Source organism: Schistocerca piceifrons, chromosome 4 (assembly GCF_021461385.2).
Source record: "Schistocerca piceifrons isolate TAMUIC-IGC-003096 chromosome 4, iqSchPice1.1, whole genome shotgun sequence".
Lineage (NCBI taxonomy): Eukaryota > Metazoa > Arthropoda > Insecta > Orthoptera > Acrididae > Schistocerca > Schistocerca piceifrons.
In genome coordinates this window covers 419,385,697-419,406,472 of record NC_060141.1, presented here as the reverse complement: position 1 = coordinate 419,406,472, position 20,776 = coordinate 419,385,697, and the positions used below count along the sequence as shown (strand labels likewise).

Sequence of the window (20,776 nt, the reverse complement as noted above, 5' to 3'; positions counted from 1 at the left end):
TCTAAGGATTCCCATTTAAACTCGTAGAATATTTCCATATCTCTCTCATAGTCGTCAAACTGACAAGTAATAAATCTAGCAACATGCCTCTGAATTACTTCAATGTCATCCTTTAATTCTGCCAAGTGGTGATCCCAAACATTTGAGCAATTCTCAAAAATGGGTCGCACAAGCATTCTACGCACAGTCTCTTTTATAGGGGCACCACACTATGCCAAATCTATTCCAATAATCCATAGTAGGCCATTCACTTTCCCTACAGCTGACTTTATCCACTGGTTCCATTTCATCTCAATCTGCAACATTATACTTAGATGGAGAAGAGTTCTCGGGCTTCCAGCCGGGTGGCGGTGTCTTCAAACTGCGACGTTTCGACGAGTGACATACTCATCATCTTCTGGCAAAGTGCCGAGACTCTGCGGATGCCGGTTCCTTTACACCTGCGGTCCCTTTACACCTGCGGTGTGCTCCTCACTACCTGGCCGCGGGAGGCTGGGTCCAGAGGAGCCAGCGGGCGGGGTGGAGGGGGAAGCAGGTCTCCGTCAGAGCATTCTGATCGCGTCTCGTGAACTGGACGGTTCTTGTTGTGTTCCTGGTGTATTGTGGCTAATGCTGGATTCCAGGCCGCGCTCAGTTGATAGCCTTCGTCCCTGTTCACAAGATTCTCGTGGACCCGTATTTCTATTGATTCTTTAATGACGCTATCCCAATAGCTCCCGGCTCGGCACAGCACCCTGGTGTTTTCGAAATCAAAGGTGTGGTTTTCTTTGATGCTATGTTCAGCTATAGCAGATTTCTCCATCTGTCCAAGTCGAACATGCCTGATGTGTTCCTCGCACCTTTTAGAGATGCAGCGCTGCGTTTGGCCAATGTACTGCACACCACATTCGCATGCAATGCTGTATATACCAGGTGTGTTTAGTTTGAGTGGGTCTTTAGCTGAGCCCAGCAGCTCTTTCGTCTTCAGCGGTGGTCGGAAGACGGTATTTATGTTTGATTTTCTTAATAGCCTCCCGATTTTGGCTGATGTGGGCCCCAAATATGGAAGAAAGGCGAGTCTCTTGTTAACTTCCTCTTCGTCTTCCTGAAATTTGTCAGCCTGTGTCCTCTTGAAGGCCCTGCTAATCTGTGTTTCACTGTACCCGTTTTTCCGAAATACCTCTCTTAGGTGGTGTAATTCGTCTGAGAGGCTTTCTTTGTCACAAATGACGTGCCCCCTTGGTACTGCTTGCCCACAAACAGATTGAATAACATTGGAGATTGTAACCACAACCCTGTCTCAATTCCTTCCCAGCCGCTGCTTCCCTTTTTACGCACCTTGACACTTATAACTACCGTCTGGTTTCCGTTCAAGTTTTGTAAAACATTTTGCTCCCTGTATTTTACTCCTGCTACCTTCAGAATTTCAAAGAGAATATTCCAGTCAACATTGTCAAAAGCTTTCGTTAAATCTACAAATGCTATAAATGTAGGTTTGCCTTTCCGTCACATATCTTCTAAGATAAGTCATAATATTTTTACATTTCCGTGGAATCCAAACTGATCTTCCCCAAGGTGAGTTTCTACCGGTTTTTCCATTCTCTTATAAATAATCTGTGTTGGAATTTTCCAACCATGGTGTATTAAGCTGATGTTGTTGTTGTTGTGGTCTTCAGTCCTGAGACTGGTTTGATGCAGCTCTCCATGCTACTCTATCCTGTGCAAGCTTCTTCATCTCCCAGTACCTCTTGGTCTCCCTCTACAATTTGTACCCTCCATGCTGCCCTCCAATGCTAAATTTGTGAGCCCTTGATGCCTCAAAACATGTCCTACCAACCGATCCCTTCTTCTAGTCAAACTGTGCCACAAACTTCTCTTCTCCCCAATCCTATTCAATACCTCCTCATTAGTTACGTGATCTACCCACCTTATCTTCAGCATTCTTCTGTAGCACCACATTTCGAAAGCTTCTATTCTCTTCTTGTCCAAACTAGTTATCGTCCATGTTTCACTTCCATACATGGCTACACTCCATACAAATACTTTCAGAAACGACTTCCTGACATTTAAATCTGTATTCGATGCTAACAAATTTCTCTTCTTCAGAAACGATTTCCTTGCCATTGCCAGTCTACATTTTATATCCTCTCTACTTCGACCATCATCAGTTATTTTACTCCCTAAATAGCAAAACTCCTTTACTACTTTAAGCGTCTCATTTCCTAATCTAATTCCCTCAGCATCACCCGATTTAATTTGACTACATTCCATTATCCTCGTTTTGCTTTTGTTGATGTTCATCTTATATCCTCCTTTCAAGACACTGTTCATTCCGTTCAACTGCTGTTCCAAGTCCTTTGCTGTCTCTGACAGAATTACAGTGTCATCGGCGAACCTCAAAGTTTTTATTTCTTCTCCATGAATTTTAATACCTACTCCGAATTTTTCTTTTGTTTCCTTTACTGCTTGCTCAATATACAGATTGAATAACATCTGGGAGAGGCTACAACCCTGTCTCACTCCTTTCCCAACCACTGCTTCCCTTTCATGCCCCTCGACTCTTATAACTGCCATCTGATTTCTGTACAAATTGTAAATAGCCTTTCGCTCCCTGTATTTTATACCTGCCACCTTCAGAATTTGAAAGAGAGTATTCCAGTTAACATTGTCAAAAGCTTTCTCTAAGTCTACAAATGCTAGAAACGTAGGTTTGCCTTTTCTTAATCTTTCTTCTAAGATAAGTTGTAAGGTTAGTATTGCTTCACGTGTTCCAACATTTCTACGGAATCCAAACTGATCTTCCCCGAGGTCCGTTTCTACCAGTTTTTCCACTCGTCTGTAAAGAATTCGCGTTAGTATTTTGCAGCTGTGACTTATTAAACTGATAGTTCGGTAATTTTCACATCTGTCAACACCTGCTTTCTTTGGGATTGGAATTATTATATTCTCCTTGAAGTCTGAGGGTATTTCACCTGTCTCATACATCTTGCTCACCAGATGGTAGAGTTTTGTCATGACTGGCTCTCCCAAGGCCGTCAGTAGTTCTAATGGAATGTTGTCTACACCTGGGGCCTTGTTTCGACTCTGGTCTTTCAGTGCTCTGTCAAACTCTTCACGCAGTATCTTATCTCCCATTTCGTCTTCATCTACATCCTCTTCCATTTCCATAATATTGTCCTCAAGTACATCGCCCTTGTATAAACCCTCTGTATACTCCTTCCACCTTTCTGCCTTCCCTTCTTTGCTTAGAACTGGGTTGCCATCTGAGCTCTTGATATTCATACAAGTGGTTCTCTTCTCTCCAAAGGTCTCTTTAATTTTCCTGTAGGCAGTATCTATCTTACCCCTAGTGAGACAAGCCTCTACATCCTTACATTTGTCCTCTAGCCATCCCTGCTTAGCTATTTTGCACTTCCTGTCGATCTCATTTTTGAGACATTTGTATTCCTGTTTGCCTGCTTCATTTACTGCATTTTTGTATTTTCTCCTTTCATCAATTAAATTCAATATTTCTTCTGTTACCCAAGGATTTCTATTAGCCCTCGCCTTTTTACCTACTTGATCGTCTGCTGCCTTCACTACTTCATCTCTCAGAGCTACCCATTCTTCTTCTACTGTATTTCTTTCCCCCATTCCTGTCAATTGTTCCCTTATGCTCTCCCTGAAAGTCTCTACAACCTCTGGTTCTTTCAGTTTATCCAGGTCCCATCTCCTTAGATTCCCACCTTTTTGCAGTTTCTTCAGTTTCAATCTACAGTTCATAACCAATAGATTGTGGTCAGAATCCACATCTGCCCCTGGAAATGTCTTACAATTTAAAACATGGTTCCTAAATCTCTGTCTTACCATTGTATAATCTATCTGATACCGACTAGTATCTCCAGGATTCTTCCAGGTATACAACCTTCTTTTATGACTCTTGAACCAAGTGTTAGCTATGATTAAGTTATGCTCTGTGCAAAATTCTACAAGGCGGCTTCCTCTTTCATTTCTTCCCCCCAATCCATATTCACCTACTATGTTTCCTTCTCTCCCTTTTCCTACTGACGAATTCCAGTCACCCATGACTATTAAATTTTCGTCTCCTTTCACTATCTGAATAATTTCTTTTATTTCATCATACATTTCTTCAATTTCTTCGTCATCTGCAGAGCTAGTTGGCATATAAACTTGTACTACTCTGGTAGGCGTGGGCTTCGTCTCTATCTTGGCCACAATAATGCGTTCACTATGCTGTTTGTAGTAGCTAACCCGCACTCCTATTTTTTTATTCATTATTAAACCTACTCCTGCATTACCCCTATTTGATTTTGTATTTATAACCCTGTAATCACCTGACCAAAAGTCTTGTTCCTCCTGCCACCGAACTTCACTAATTCCCACTATATCTAACTTTAACCTATCCATTTCCCTTTTTAAATTTTCTAACCTACCTGCCCGATTAAGGGATCTGACATTCCACGCTCCGATCCGTAGAACGCCGGTTTTCTTTCTCCTGATAACGACGTCCTCTTGAGTAGTCCCCGCCCGGAGATACGAATGGGGGACTATTTTACCTCCGGAATATTTTACCCAAGAGGACGCCATCATCATTTAATCATACAGTAAAGCTGCATGTCCTCGGGAAAAATTACGGCTGTAGTTTCCCCTTGCTTTCAGCCATTCGCAGTACCTGCACAGTAAGGCCGTTTTGGTTAATGTTACAAGGCCAGATCAGTCAATCATCCAGACTGTTGCCCCTGCAACTACTGAAAAGGCTGCTGCCCCTCTTCAGGAACCACATGTTTGTCTGGCCTCTCAACAGATACCCCTCTGTTGTGGTTGCACCTACGGTACGGCCATCTGTATCGCTGAGGCACGCAAGCCTCCCCACCAACGGCAAGGTCCATGGTTCATGGGGGGAGTAAGCTGATAGTTCAGTAATATTCACACCTGTCAGCAAGTGCTTTCTTTGAAATTAGAATTATTACATTCTTCTTAGAGTCTGAGGGCATTTCAACATGTTTTGTACATGTTGCACACTATGTGGATAGTTTTGTTATGGCTGGCTCTCCCAAGGACGTTAGCAATTCTGAGGGAATGTCCTCTACCCTGAGGCCTTGTTTCAACTTAGGTCTTTCACTGCTCTGTCAGATTCTTCTCACAGTATCATATCTCCTATCTCTGTTGTTCTACTTTCTCTTTCCTTTGTATAATATTGCCTTTAAGTTCATCTTTCTTGCATAGACCATCCATAGACTCTTTCCACCTTTCAGTTTTCCCTTCTTTGCTTATTAATGGTTTTGCCATCCGAGCTCTTGATATTCATGTAGCTGTTTTCACTTCTCTATACATATTTTTAATTTTCCTGTAGGAGGTAGGTATCTATCTTTCCACTACTTAAATATATTTCTGTGTCCTTACATTTGCCCTCTAACCATTTGTGCTTGGCTGTTTTGTATTGGATCCTCTACTGTCTTCACTGTTTCATCTGTCAAAGTTACCCATTCACATTATACCGAATTCCTTTCTCCTCTCTCAGTCAACTAATGCCTAATGCCCCCTTCAAAACTCTCAACAAACTCTTGATTCTTTCAACTTACCCAGGTACCATTTCATTAATGTCCTACTTTTTTGCCATTTCTTCTGTTTTAAAGTACTGCTCATAACCAATAAATTGTGGTCAGTCCACATTTACTGCTGCAGATGTCTTGCAGATCAATTCCACATATATAGTCTTCTTCCATGAATCTTAAACCAAATTCCTACTGTTGAATATCAATCCTCCATCATAATTAAAATTTCCTTTACCTTACCTATCTGAATAATTTCTTTTATCTTATCATATATTTTTTCAATCTCTTCATCATATGCAGAGCTAGTTGGCATACAAACTTTTACTACTCTACTTTGTGTATTTTCTTGGCTAAGATAATGCATTCATGATGCTGATCATAGAAGCCAACCCTGATTCATATTTTCTTATTCATTATTAGACCTGCTCCTGTGTTACTCATATTTCATTTTGTATTTATAACCCTGTACTCACCTGACCACAAGCCCTGTTCATCCTACCACAGAACTTCACTAATCCCACTATCCATTTTCCTTTTTGCGTGATGATGACATACCCTTAGCCCCACCTAGAGATCTGAATGGGGAACTATTTTACCTTCAGGGAATTTTCGTGAAAGAGCATGCCATCATCATTTAATCAATTTCTGACTCCAGTGATGAAGTCTAATGGAAGCTGTAGCAGAGATGTAAATGCTAGTGCGCACACACTGCTGAATCGTTAAACCTTTATAGGTGGTGCAGCGGTCAAGTCACATGTTGAACCACATGTGCACTGCCTCAATGTGAGCAATAAGGCAGTAGCAATCAGTGAGATGTTTTTGTTTCAAGCTGACATTGTTGTAAGGATGTGACAGAGTTGCAGAAAGGTGCAGTAGTGTTTGGCTATGCCCATAGACATATGCTATTTGAAGTTGTTGGATGTTTTAGTGTTTCATGGCAGGACTGTTCAACATATCTACAAGCAGTGGCTATCAAACACAACATTACAATTGTGTTCCAGAAAAGATTCTGACTAACAGGGATCAGTGATATGTTTCATGGGTTGTGACTCAAAATTGCTTCCAAACTAGACAGGAATTGCTGCAGGCTGTGAATTAATGCCCATCCCAAGCTGTTAGTGAGAGAACATTGGGACAAAAGTGCATGCCTCGAACATTTGGAAACTGTCACCTTGCCAGAGGCAATTGTTCACACAGGCACATAAAGATGATAAAAGCAAAGTTCATCAATCTGGAAGAATATGACCTTAATACTCCAGCATCTTGTTACATCTTGGTTGGCCTGCAAAGTAACCTGACTCGAATCCCATAAAAAATCTGTGGGACATGTTGGAACAATGGGCAAAAGGTCAACATCAACACCCCTGCAATTTGGTGGAATTGGATGTGATGCACCTGAACAATCTTGTGGATTCACTTCCTAACTGAATCCAGGTGGTTATCAAGTTCCAGAGTGGAATGTTATTAAATGATGCTTGTAATGAATCCTCTAGGGCTGACCATTTTTTTGTCTGGTGAGCTTATATTCTTCAGTATACTAATATAGGTTGAATCAAGTCTTTTTTTTTTTTTGGGAGTTGTTAATACAAATTTGTTGAAGCCAAGTTAAAAGCTCCCTCAAAATATATATGTCCCACACAGAATGGTCATTCCTACCTTATGCTCTGTTCTATTGTTTTACTTGCCTTGCGAAAGGCAGTTTGTTTTTTTGTCTGATTAAAGTGAGTTTCTTTCTATGCAGTTGGTGATACTTTGAGTGAATATCGTGTTCATTATTTAAAAGGTGATAATTCTGTAGTTATTTGTCTTATCTTTTATGTTTCACATAATGAAGAATAAATTCACACTGTTGCAATTTTGGAGAATTGTCATGTTCTGCAGATATTCAATAAACAATTTTGTAAGTTTCTTTGTTACCAACTTTAACCATTTCTATTGAAATACCATCATCATCAGGCACATTTCCTTTCTTCGTATCTCCTAAATGATACGTTTTCTCAAAATATTTCAGAAGTAATGCCCTTATTAATTAAATATTATAATATCTTATTAATAACTGTTATATAATTTATTGTATTTTAATAGAAACAATGTACCTGGTGCATCACATTTTAATTGCAGAAGGGTTACTTGTCTGAAACTGCTGTTCAGACATTAACGCGCCAAAAGTGGCAAACCTTAAACAACAAAAATATCGCTGGTTATTATTTTTTGTGTTGTGTCCAAAATATTTGATTGTGCAGATTATGATACTCCCATAGAAAAGATTAAATTCTATGGTATCAAAGGCACTACAAGCAACTGATTTGAAAAGTTCTTTACAGAAAGGTGCTGAAAGTGGTGTGATGAATATTCAAGCAATTACAGTGGAATAAAAAATTGGTGACTGGAGAAAAACAACTTATGAAATCCCATTGTGTTTGGATTCACTCTTATTCCTTATAATTGTGAATGACCCTTTACTTAACATATACCTAGAAGCATTGGCACGTTTTTTGGAGATAACACACGTTATAAATAACTCTGGGAAAGAGACAGCATCAGAAAAATTTTAACAATGCTTTACTAAAAATCAAAGAAAAGTGGTGATCAGAAAGTGAAAGCTAAAAATATAGACTACATCCCTAGAATTGTCTTCGTATGCATGACAGAGAGGGTCAGACACTTTGTTATTGCTTAAACTGCACAGTAATTACATTCAGGGAGTGGAATATTGAGCCATGGTGCACCCCTTATAAACATCTTTGGCTGCTTTATTAGCCACTTCTGAATTCACATCCAGATATGTTAATTCTGAAGATGGCAGGAAATGATTTTAAGTTTCTTGATATAAGCCTTTCACCAATGTCACAGAGCTTTCTACCCTTACTCCAGGAACCAATAATACACAAACCATTTAATAACTTTTTCTATTTTATCTTGAAATATGTTAATAAATAATTTTTGGTGACAGAGTTCAGTCTTATGGCCAACTTATGTATTTTTACGATGTTTTGCAGCACTGACTAGATGAAAGGCATGGGATTATTAACAACAGTTTTGTACATCGAGATGTCTGACAGCTGCAGAAAATTCTGTAAAACCTGGACTCCTTGCAGACATTCTCAAATGCCTCTTTGGAACCCCACCTGCACTTTACATCCCCACCTTCTATCTACTTTCCAAAATACACAAGACAATCAAACCAACCATCCAATTGCAACAGGCTTCAAACCATGTACCATACATATCTCAGCTGAGTGGACCATTGTCCTATCCTACACTGGAGATACAATCCACTTCTAGGACACCTCAAATAAATCACCATTCTTTCCTTCAGAACCTACCTTGTCACCAACAAGGGGGTTGTGCTCTACACCAACATCCCACATACACTTGAGGTCTAAACCCTAAAACACTCTCTCTCCAAACATCCGTCTGAAAGTCACAAAAACCTGATGTATAGTCAACCCAATTAACTTCATCTTTATCCATAATAATTTACATCTGATGGCTGAACCTACAGATAAATTAAGGGTGATGTATATGGAAACCAATATACCAGCCTTTTCATTAGCCTCATGGGAAAGGCATTCCTCAATGCTCACAAGTTGCCACTTCCCTGGCTCGGTACAGATTTGTTGCTGATAACTTTATATTCTGGAGTCATGGTTAATGACAACTTATCAGCAACTTCTTAACTCTTCTTCCCAACTCAGATTCACCTACTCCTTTCCCAGATGCAAAGCCACATTCCTTGACACTGAACACCATCTCACTGTAACTTATAACTGAAAATCAGCCCATACAAAAAAGCTATAAGCAACGATCTCTCTCTTTTGAGAGCTGCCACCCCTCCACACCAGACAGTGTCTTCCACACAGTCTGGGCACCCATGGTAAATGTATCCCTCTACACCTGTCCCAGCAACCTCTTTAAGGCTGCCTTCTGTCCTTGCTAACTCAAAGAGCCTGCTCACAAACAAATCTCCTAGATAGCCCCCACCTCACAGCAACCACCTCTCAGCAACCACCTCTCAGCTCATCACTTCTCAGTTCCACAGCATCGAAGTTGCCCTGCTCTTGGTCCTTCATCCTCTCAGTAACCCCCGGTGCTCTCATCCCCCCCCCTCCCCCTGTCCCATCCACTCAGTCCCCCCCCTCCCCCTGTCCCAACCTCTCAGACCCCCCGCATCACCTGTCCCAACCTATCGGTCCCCCCCCTCCCCCTGTCCCAATCCCTCGGTCCCCCCCTCCCCCTGTCCCATCCTCTCGGTCCCACCCTCCCCCTGTCCAGTCCTCTCGGTCCCACCCTCCCCCTGTCCAGTCCTCTCGGTCCCACCCTCCCCCTGTCCAGTCCTCTCGGTCCCCCCCTCCCCGTCACGTCCTCTCTGTACCGTGCCCCCCCCCCCCGTCCTCTCGGTGCCCCCCCGTCCTCTCGGTGCCCCCCCCGTCCTCTCGGTGCCCCCCCCCCCCATCCTCTCGGTGCCTCACCCTTCACTCGGTGTCCCCCGCCCCCCCCCCGTCCTCTTGGTGTCCCCCCCCGTCCTCTTGGTGTCCCCCCCCCCGTCCTCTCGGTGTCCCCCCCCCCCCGTCCTCTCGGTGTCCCCCCCCCCCCGTCCTCTCGGTGTCCCCCCCCCCCGTCCTCTCGGTGTCCCCCCCCCCCCGTCCTCTCGGTGTCCCCCCCCCCGTCCTCTCGGTGTCCCCCCCCCCCCCGTCCTCTCGGTGTCCCCCCCCCCCGTCCTCTCGGTGTCCCCCCCCCCGTCCTCTCGGTGTCCCCCCCCCCGTCCTCTCGGTGTCCCCCCCCCGTCCTCTCGGTGCCCCCCCCGTCCTCTCGGTGCCGCCCCCCCCCCCCCCCCGTCCTCTCGGTGCCCCCACCGTCCTCTCGGTGCCCCCCCCCCCGTCCTCTCGGTGCCCCCCCCCCCGTCCTCTCGGTGCCCCCCCCGTCCTTTCTGTGCCCCCCCGTCCTATCGGAGCCCCCCCCGTCCTCTCGGTGCCCCCCCCTTCCTCTCGGTGCCCCCCCCCGTCCTCTCGGTGCCCCCCCCCCCGTCCTCTCGGTGCCCCCCCCCCCGGTCCTCTCGGTGCCCCCCCGGTCCTCTCGGTGCTTCGCCCTTCACTCGGTGTCCCCCGCCCCCCCCGTCCTCTTGGTGTCCCCCCCCCGTCCTCTTGGTGTCCCCCCCCCCCCCCCGTCCTCTTGGTGTCCCCCCCCCCCCCGTCCTCTTGGTGTCCCCCCCCCCGTCCTCTTGGTGTCCATCCCCGTCCTCTCGGTGCCCCCCCCCCGTCCTCTCGGTGCCCCCCCCCCGTCCTCTCGGTGCCCCCCCCCCGTCCTCTCGGTGCCCCCCCCCCCTCGTCCTCTCGGTGCCCCCCCCCGTCCTCTCGGTGCCCCCCCCGTCCTCTCGGTGCCCCCCCCCCCGTCCTCTCGGTGCCCCCCCCCGGTCCTCTCGGTGCCCCCCCCCCCCCCGTCCTCTCAGTGCCCCCCCTTCTCTCGGTGTCCCCCGCCCTCTTCGGTGTTCCCCCGCCGTCTCGGTCCCCCATCCCCCTGAACCGCCATCTTGGTCCGTTGTCCCCCTGTACCTTCTTCTCTGTCCCCCCCCCTCAGGGTCGCCCCTCGCATTCTCTTGGTCCCGCCTCCGTCCTCTCATGGTACCCCACCCCGTCCTCTCATGATACCCCACCCCGGCCTCTTCGGTTCCCACCCCGGCCTCTTCGGTTCCCACCCCCCTCACAGCCCCCCCCCTCCTCCTCTTAGCTCCCCCCCCCTTCCCCCCCCCCCCCCCCCCCCCCGGTCACGTCCTGTCAGCCTCCCCGTCCTCTCATACCCCACCAATCAGTCCCCTCCTTTCTCTCTTTGACCAATACAACTTACAGTCCAAAGAAAAAAAAATACCAGTAGTGTCTCTTGTAAGTAAGTAAAAGCATTTGAATGACACAACACATTACTCCTCCAAGCCTGAGACTTTCTCAAAACTAGCTCTAAAATGAGATCACATCTCCCTTGATATTCCCGTATTACCCACTACCTTCAATCTTCCTCCTAATCTTCATAACACCCTTGCCAAACCATGTGACATTCTCAGACCATTATTCCCACTACAAGGTTTCTACTCCTGCAATAATTCCTGCTGCCGCTTCGTCTCATGCACTGTCACCGACTCCAGCCCCACCACTGGTAAATCCTCTGATATCAAAGTATGAAAGCAACATATGAAATCACATGTACTATTTAGAAACATGTGTCCACTTCATGACATTAACTGGTTGGTATGGAGAAGAAGTGTGTTTGTTGCGGACACTCAGTACCCAGTTGCTGAGTATTTTCCATAGCTAGATCCAGGAGATCTGAGTGTTTGTTACACCATGTGGCCATTCGGATTCTCTCACCCCTATTACTTTTCCTAAACTCTAGAGAATGGGTACTTGCTCCACAAATATCTTCAGATATTACCACCCTCTTTTTTTTATCTTAATTCCCCCCCCCCCCCCCCCCCCACTCTCTCCCTCTCTCTTTCTGTTTTTGCTCCTATCTTTTTCTGATTTTACCCTAGTTCTGTTTGAATTATTCGTTTCCTCTCCAATTTGTATTTGCTCCTCATTCTACCCCTGTCATAATGTCTGAACTGAATTTATCTCTTATCATTTTTGTCCATTGATATGCTTTTATTTGATATGATGGCACTAACTAAATCAGCAGAAAAAGGATTAATACTGCATGTGTTTATTTAAACTAATAGGCATTTAATACCTATCAGGCTGGTCACAATAGACATCCACAGGTTTTTACTTGCTACATTTGTTAATTTATTCCCGTAGTTTGTCAAGAGGTTTCAGTTTGATGCAATACATTTTGTATTTTGCCATGCCAAAAAAAAAATGGATTTAGTTTAGGACTTATTGTTGGACATTCATCACAGCCACTACACCAAACACTTATACTGGAAAGTAGATTCCAAGCTGTTCACAGGCATAAAGAATGGAAGGCAATACCATCCAATAACTGATAAAAGTTAAGTTATTGAGATATACCATGTGGATAAAATACTGTGGAAAATATTCATAAGCATAAAAAATTATCACTCAGTCAGTGGGTTATAAATAATGTAACACCAAACTGTACGAAATGATCCTTGCCTCTGTCCTCCTCGGCAATATCCTTCCACTGCTAGTAATTATAATTACGCAAGTAAACAACTTATCACCACAAAATATAGACTTTTCATATTTATGATAATCTTGTATAGGTCAGGTCAGTCGTTTTACCAAGCAAACATTGTCTCTCAGTACTTTGATTGATGATGACAGACTTCTGCTGATATGTGGTGGTAAGGTGGTTATCCTGAATGTAAATTCAGTTCATCCCTCAGAACAATTTCAAAACATTTTCGTGTGATGTGTGTCTATTATTTCTAAGGACTTCAGTTAAACGTTTCCTGAACCACTCTCACATTTTTTGCATCTGTACTTTCAGTGCTTATTGTATCGGCTGATGTACAGACCCTGTATTAATTAGTTTCAGATGGCACCTCACGTCTCCACTTGCATAATAGGCCATTGTATTTACAATGAAATCCCAATTGAATGCACTTGTGTTAAAATGAATATTGCACCTTTGCTGATAACTATAACAAAAAAAGTAAATTGTATTGTGTGGTTTCTGCCCTTAAAAAATGATTTTTGGTAAGAAAAGTTGATGAGTAGGATTTTTTCAACTGTAGGATTTTTTAGTAGGAAATGAAGTCTCACTTGCCTTCAATAGGCCCATGTTACACTACAAAATATCTTTATCAAAAATCTTTTGTAAAGTTCAGTTTATGAAATACTTGACATTTCACTGGAACATTTTTATGATATCTTTCATAAAAGTTTAAGTGTGGTCCTAGCTTCTATGAAAGAGTTGTCAAAGATAATTGACAGTGAAGTATGGGTCTGTATGTTCTCTTTGCTCAAACCAAAGACTCCAGGTTTATTGTTAGGTACACAGTGATATTTGCATAGTTTAATCAGATACATCCATGTCAGTTGGTGTTCTACGTTTTCCTCCCTCCTTGCTTCCCCTTCTCCCTCATGCGTATCTTTCTTGTTAGGCCAACCTGACTTGGTTTACCATTCAAAGTAAAATCAATATTCAAACCAACAAAATTAATGTCTTACAATTTCCTATATTTTATAAATCCTAACTGCTGCATTTTTGTCATAGTGAAGCTGCTGCGAATAAGACATTAACCCTCGAGCAGGCGCACAGATTTTCATAACATGAGTGGACGCACTTTGTACACATGCAGTCAAAAGCTTATGCTACCTAGGGAAAGATGTATGAACTAAATCACAGTCTAATTTTAGTTTTTTTAAATAATACAAGAAACTTATATTAAATCACTAATTTACTATTTGATTAAACAAATAAGAAACTTTAATATCATTCTATTGCTATAGCTGACATATCAGATCTATTCCAACACTTTTTTAACCACATACTGAACAATAACACTCTTTCATTGCAATATAAAAGGACAAAGGCTTTATATATTGAAGAAGTATCAGTTATCATAAAGTTCCTTCCATCTACACAGTTAATTGTCTTACATTTCTCACAAATATGCACAGTTTTTACATGTCCTTTGCAAACAAAGCTCTGGCATGAATTACACCTTATGGTAGTAGATGTGTTTCTTGCTCATCCACATGTCACACACTGATCTTTTCTTGGTAGTAGGCTCCTCAGTTCTTTCAACACATTGATCTTTATATTTCACAAGGAAAGTTGCAATGTAAAATGTTACTATGCATTAATTTACTCATCGTAGCTGGCAATCTGTTGCAGCAGAAGTCCTGGAATACAGCGACTGGGGGAGGAGGGGAAACTATAAAGTTATTTAAGTAGTTAATCCAGTATAATGTTTCCGCTGAACATTTATTACAATCTCAAAGTAAATAAAAGCATCTTGACAAATCTGAAATAAGTTGTAACATACTTAAAATAATGAAATAAATGATGGTCAAAAAGCTACATGCTTTCTGTCCAAATACAAAGTACTGACCCCCCTTTGCCAACATGGCTGTAACTATTTATACTTCCGTAACAATCCCGAACAATCCTTGGCATTGTTTAGAATATTTTTTGATTAATTAACAATTAAAATTGGCATAGAAAAACTGAAAATACATATATAAACCTATGTTTACTCCAGAACAGCTAGTACACTACGATATTAGTACATGTCTGTTATTTTATTTGAGTGTAACTTCTCGAATAAGAAATTACAATAATGTATTTTCATATTTTATTAATTACTAGTGGTTTCCTTCATGGAAAATGTTCCCTTCATTTACAGAGCTTCTATACTTTAAGGTAATTGGAGTGTAATAATTAGTTTAGTAACAATAATTTTTTAGACAAATTACATATTTTGTTTACATTTGAAATCCTGATTTACACTGGAAAATGTTCATTTTTAAGTGGGTCTTAATGGGCTGTTATGTTTCAAATGTTGGCTGGAAGTGAAGGAATATTAGCTCTTTCCACTAAGAGAGGCTTCGTAAGAGACAGTGCTAAATCTTTCAAGAAAATTCTTCTCACGTTTTTTGGATTTGCCTCATTTGCATGAAAAATTATTTGAGCAATGATTCCTGCTACATCCATTAGAGCACAGAGTACAACCATTGGCCGTCTTCTTGTCACCCGTGCACTAGGATACACACTTCCCAGTTGATCGACTGTATTGACTCCTCCCTTTGTTATATTGTAATTCAAAACTATCTCTGGTTTACCTGTAGTTTCGTCAAGTCCAAAACTGTGCATAGTTGAAAGGAATATACTGGCCTTGTTTTGTTTCAGCACATACAAAACTAGCATCATAACATTTTGAAAAGCAAATAAAGAGAAGTGAATAGCCCTACATTTCCCAGGTAAAATTCTTGTGGGGTCTCATGTTGTTTTTGTCAATGTAAAATGCATGTTAGCCACCATATACTTCAATATTATTATTGAAGAAGGTTTTAGCATCTGTTAAAAGAAAAATCTTTATCCTGTACTTCGCTGGTTTGTTCAGGATATACTGAACAAAAGAACGGTGACCCCGGAAAGCTTTCAACTTTTTGTCTGCTGTCACAAATTGTCCCACACTATAAGTGTTCCTGCAGTTTACCACACAGGCATCCAATATTTGCCTTATTGCGGCAAGTTTATAAGTTACTCTTCTTCTTGCTTTGTACTCTTGTTGTAAAAATGGATACATAAAAAAAGGAACAGAAATCTTCTGTAGCTCATAACAGCTCTCATAATCTCCATACCAGTACCATCAATGACATATGTTTGGTTTGCTTTCTTAGTCCCCATGAGATACAGCAATCCCAGCAATGCCGTTATTTCACACCATGTAGTTTCCTTAGCATCCCTTGTTCTGGAATATTGTTCACATTCGCTCTTAGATTGAATGTATAGGTTCGTGTATTTTATGATTTCTCAGTCATTTCCAGCATAAGTATTGTCCATAAAGCCTCTGTTTCACTTGTGACCCCTCTGGCAACATGTGTAGGCCTAGGGAATATTTTAACAATATTCTTTCTTTTTGTTTTTGAAGTCACATTAGGGCGCATTTTATTCCATTTACATGTTTTGACCCTCCCAATAACAATACCATCATTGGAGACTGGCTTCTCACATTCAGCACCTGAATCGTGGACTTGATCAGGATCTGAATCGTGGTCTTGATCAGGATCTGAATCGTGGTCACTTCGTGTGATAAATTCCTCGTTGCCTTCAGAGTCATCAACGTTTTCATTGTCTGATACAGTGTTGAACTCTGGATCTTCATTGAGTAACCAATCATGCTTGTTTTCTGTCAGCTTTGATCTTGTCCTGCACAGTGATATACCGCTTATTACGTGTTATCTTTGCGGTTAAAAAGGAATGAAATAAAAGTAAAAGAAAAATTACTTACATGACCGGACGCATGGTGTGCTTTGTACTAATAAAGCGACACACTCGCAGTTTATTTTAAATTACTGTAGCTCACGTGAACATATGACAACACAATTTCTCACTGTTCTAGCTGAAACAGTACTGCAGGAATAGGTAGGGCTTGCTATTGTAAAACAGCAATGGAACTGTGCACGACAATGTTATTTGCGCTTGGCACACTCTATACACAGGCACGCCTGCTCGAGGTTCAAATGGTGAAATTTTCAGTTGCATATTTCTTGCATGACTACTATAATGTTATTAAATGAAACCATAATTCTATTTACAGTCAAATTATTCACCTATCAGAGTTACCCAATGCAATCTGAATCTTTTTGTTTTATTTACTACCGGTCTTTGTCTTTTGTTATCTACCAACACACAAGTGTCTTCAGGATATTGTATTTGCAAATTTGCTTTTGTTATTTGTATGATATATTTAAAAATTTGTTTTAAGAAAATATAATTTCTTTAATGAGGTGTTATATCAAGAAGTGGAGTAACAGCAGATAGTCCATCATCACCAGAAAGAATATTGAAGTGGTATGTACTCTTAGTTGTCAGAGCAAGGTGGCATGAACATATAGTGTAGCAGGCATGCTGCATGGTAAAACCATTAACCTACTATCAGTCTATCATAGCAGTTGTTTGTATATCAAGGTTTTGCTCAACTTGTTCTTGCATTTAACACAATTTGCTAAAGAAATTCCAAGGCACATTCTTTTCAGAGCAGTTTATGGATTAGGCCATTTATAAGTTTACTGACTTCCTATTCTGGGTTGTGTTCTGTAACTTCATTTGAACCATACATTTTATGGAATCTCATGGCCACTGTGTTTGTGTCAGTAGGGAGAGGGGTTGTTCCAACTTATCAACAAGAAATATATTTCTATAGAAATAATGGAATGAGTGAAACTAACCACTCACCATGAAATGGAGGTGTTAAACAGTAAATTGGCACATACCCAATAACTGGAATGAGGTAGCTCAGCTTAAATTCCTTTATTCTTCAGGGCACATACAACTATAATGTCAGAGAGCAATAGAAATGAAAATTTTTAAGATTAGCTACAAAGTTCTAGTTCTTGTCATTCTAAGGCTCCATTATGTAGTGAATGTTTATCTTTATGTACTCTGTTGCCTTTCTTGTAAAGGCAGCATAGTGCCTTGTATAGTAAATGATGCAAGGTGGCTAGAGAGTAAGAAACTGTGTTTATAACTGAACATGGAAGAATAAATATTGTCATAAAATAATTAAGGAAGAATGACAAGAGGACAGAAAGAATGGTGGAAAATAACCTTCAGTAAGAAAATTCAGTGGTAAGGCTAACATAGTGTTCTCAGATATAAAACTTACATTCAGGTAAGCAGCTAAGATTTTGATGACTAGAGGGCCTGAAGAAGAATATTCTGCAAAGAATGGAAATATTATACATTTATATGGTTGACTAAAGTCAGGTAATTCAGTGTATCCAGTCTGTCTTTAGAAAATATTGCAGCTGTAGTTCAGCTTCTTTATCTTTTTCATTTTTATACAAGAACTACACTCCTGGAAATTGAAATAAGAACACCGTGAATTCATTGTCCCAGGAAGGGGAAACTTTATTGACACATTCCTGGGGTCAGATACATCACATGATCACACTGACAGAACCACAGGCACATAGACACAGGCAACAGAGCATGCACAATGTCGGCACTAGTACAGTGTATATCCACCTTTCGCAGCAATGCAGGCTGCTATTCTCCCATGGAGACGATCGTAGAGATGCTGGATGTAGTCCTGTGGAACGGCTTGCCATGCCATTCCCACCTGGCGCCTCAGTTGGACCAGCGTTCGTGCTGGACGTGCAGACCGCGTGAGACGACGCTTCATCCAGTCCCAAACATGCTCAATGGGGGACAGATCCGGAGATCTTGCTGGCCAGGGTAGTTGACTTACACCTTCTAGAGCACGTTGGGTGGCACGGGATACATGCGAACGTGCATTGTCCTGTTGGAACAGCAAGTTCCCTTGCCGGTCTAGGAATGGTAGAACAATGGGTTCGATGACGGTTTGGATGTACCGTGCACTATTCAGTGTCCCCTCGACGATCACCAGTGGTGTACGGCCAGTGTAGGAGATCGCTCCCCACACCATGATGCCGGGTGTTGGCCCTGTGTGCCTCGGTCGTATGCAGTCCTGATTGTGGCGCTCACCTGCACGGCGCCAAACACGCATACGACCATCATTGGCACCAAGGCAGAAGCGACTCTCATCGCTGAAGACGACACGACTCCATTCGTCCCTCCATTCACGCCTGTCGCGACACCACTGGAGGCGGGCTGCACGATGTTGGGGCGTGAGCGGAAGACGGCCTAACGGTGTGCGGGACCGTAGCCCAGCTTCATGGAGACGGTTGCGAATGGTCCTCGCCGATACCCCAGGAGCAACAGTGTCCCTAATTTGCTGGGAAGTGGCGGTGCGGTCCCCTACGGCACTGCGTAGGATCCTACGGTCTTGGCGTGCATCCGTGCGTCGTTGCGGTCCGGTCCCGGGTCGACGGGCGCGTGCACCTTCCGCCGACCACTGGCGACAACATCGATGTACTGTGGAGACCTCACGCCCCACGTGTTGAGCAATTCGGCGGTACGTCCACCCGGCCTCCCGCATGCCCACTATACGCCCTCGCTCAAAGTCCGTCAACTGCACATACGGTTCACGTCCACACTGTCGCGGCATGCTACCAGTGTTAAAGACTGCGATGGAGCTCTGTATGCCACGGCAAACTGGCTGACACTGACGGCGGCGGTGCACAAATGCTGCGCAGCTAGCGCCATTCGACGGCCAACACCGCGGTTCCTGGTGTGTCCGCTGTGCCGTGCGTGTGATCATTGCTTGTACAGCCCTCTCGCAGTGTCCAGAGCAAGTATGGTGGGTCTGACACACCGGTGTCAATGTGTTCTTTTTTCCATTTCCAGGAGTGTATGTACAGCTGTTAAAGAGAATGGAAAGTGAAAATATTCTGTTAAGACCATCCTCCGTTCATATAAGCACAACCGTGAAAAGAGGTATACCGTATTTACTCGAATCTAAGCCGTACTTTTTTTCCAGTTTTTGTAATCCAAAAAACCGCCTGCGACTTTTAGAATCGAGCGCAAAGTAAGCGGAAGTTCTGTAAAATGTTGGTAGGTGCCACGACACCTAACTTCTGCCGTTGAATATATGTAGCGCTACACAGGCATGCTTTCCAGGCACAAAGATAAATACTGGCGCCAAAACCTCTTTGTCAGTAAATAAATTAAAAGAAAAGGTAGAAGAATGTAAACATTATGCCATGTATTCTTTTGTGTTTGCTGCCATCTCATTTAAATCCTGTCTGCCTAATAAACTATGAAACTAGAGTGAGACAGCAGCAAACATGGAAGAATATATATATCGTGTCATGTTTATGTTCATATTATTCTTATGCTGAATAGTTATTCAGTCAGAAATGAAGCACGGCAACTGACTAGATTTTTAAATCTAAGATGACTCTAATTTCTGTGTAGAATGTAATGTATTAAAGAGGTGTCTGCGAAGATTTTCAAATGGAGAAAAATTTTCACTTAACTCTCGTTCAGAACATCTTCTATCATATGCAGTCTATGTTCAGAACATCTTCTATCATACACAGTCTATTATTTGGTTCTTGTTGATCATTATCAAAGAAAGCAACAGTGTAAGTAACAACAAATGGCAGTCTCTTGCCATTGTGTTGCTAATAAGACAGTTCCTCTATTTTTTTTATTGTAAGCCGTGGTAGCGCGCACAAAAGCAAACCATTCAGCGAGTGGTGACAGGTCGTAAACACACATTATCAGAATGCAACAAACAATGCATGACACATTACAATAATGCATTTTCAGCCTAGACTGATGTAAATACCTATAACAAAGAGAAAGGCACTTATCAGATCAAAGCAAAATAAGCAATCGATTCAAACCAGAGGAAGCATGTAAAAAAGGAAGGGTACCCGTATAAATACAGACGGAGCACCTGACACATAGCAATGGTCACTTGGTAAAGCTTAACTGTTAAGCTTATGACTCGAACCGAACTACTGTAGCTGTACATTCATCCATGCGACCTCGATTGTCTCTCATCTTAGAAGAGACCAACTTTGTTTCGATTTGGAGGGTTGGTCTAAAATTTTTCTCGCCCCTTGAATTCGAGTCTCAAATTTCAGGTGCGGCTTAGATTCGGGAAAATTTTTTCTCCTTGATTTCGAGTCTCATTTTTCAGGTGTGGCTTAGATTTGAGTGCGGCTTAGATTCGAGTAAATACG

General features: G+C 42.6%; 1 protein-coding gene across 2 annotated transcripts in view; it reads left to right on the top strand.

Annotated features, from left to right (window-relative positions):
* Positions 1 to 20,776, top strand: part of LOC124795145 (major facilitator superfamily domain-containing protein 6) — a 142,171-nt gene that overhangs the window by 106,691 nt on the left and 14,704 nt on the right. The window contains exon 9 of one of the 2 annotated variants that reach the window (XM_047259023.1): positions 16,949 to 17,012. The exons of the other annotated variant lie outside the window; for it this stretch is intronic. Within the exon in view, the coding sequence (XP_047114979.1) occupies positions 16,949 to 17,012 (64 nt within the window). The remainder of the gene's footprint in view (positions 1 to 16,948; positions 17,013 to 20,776) is intronic. 2 annotated transcript variants of the gene reach the window in all.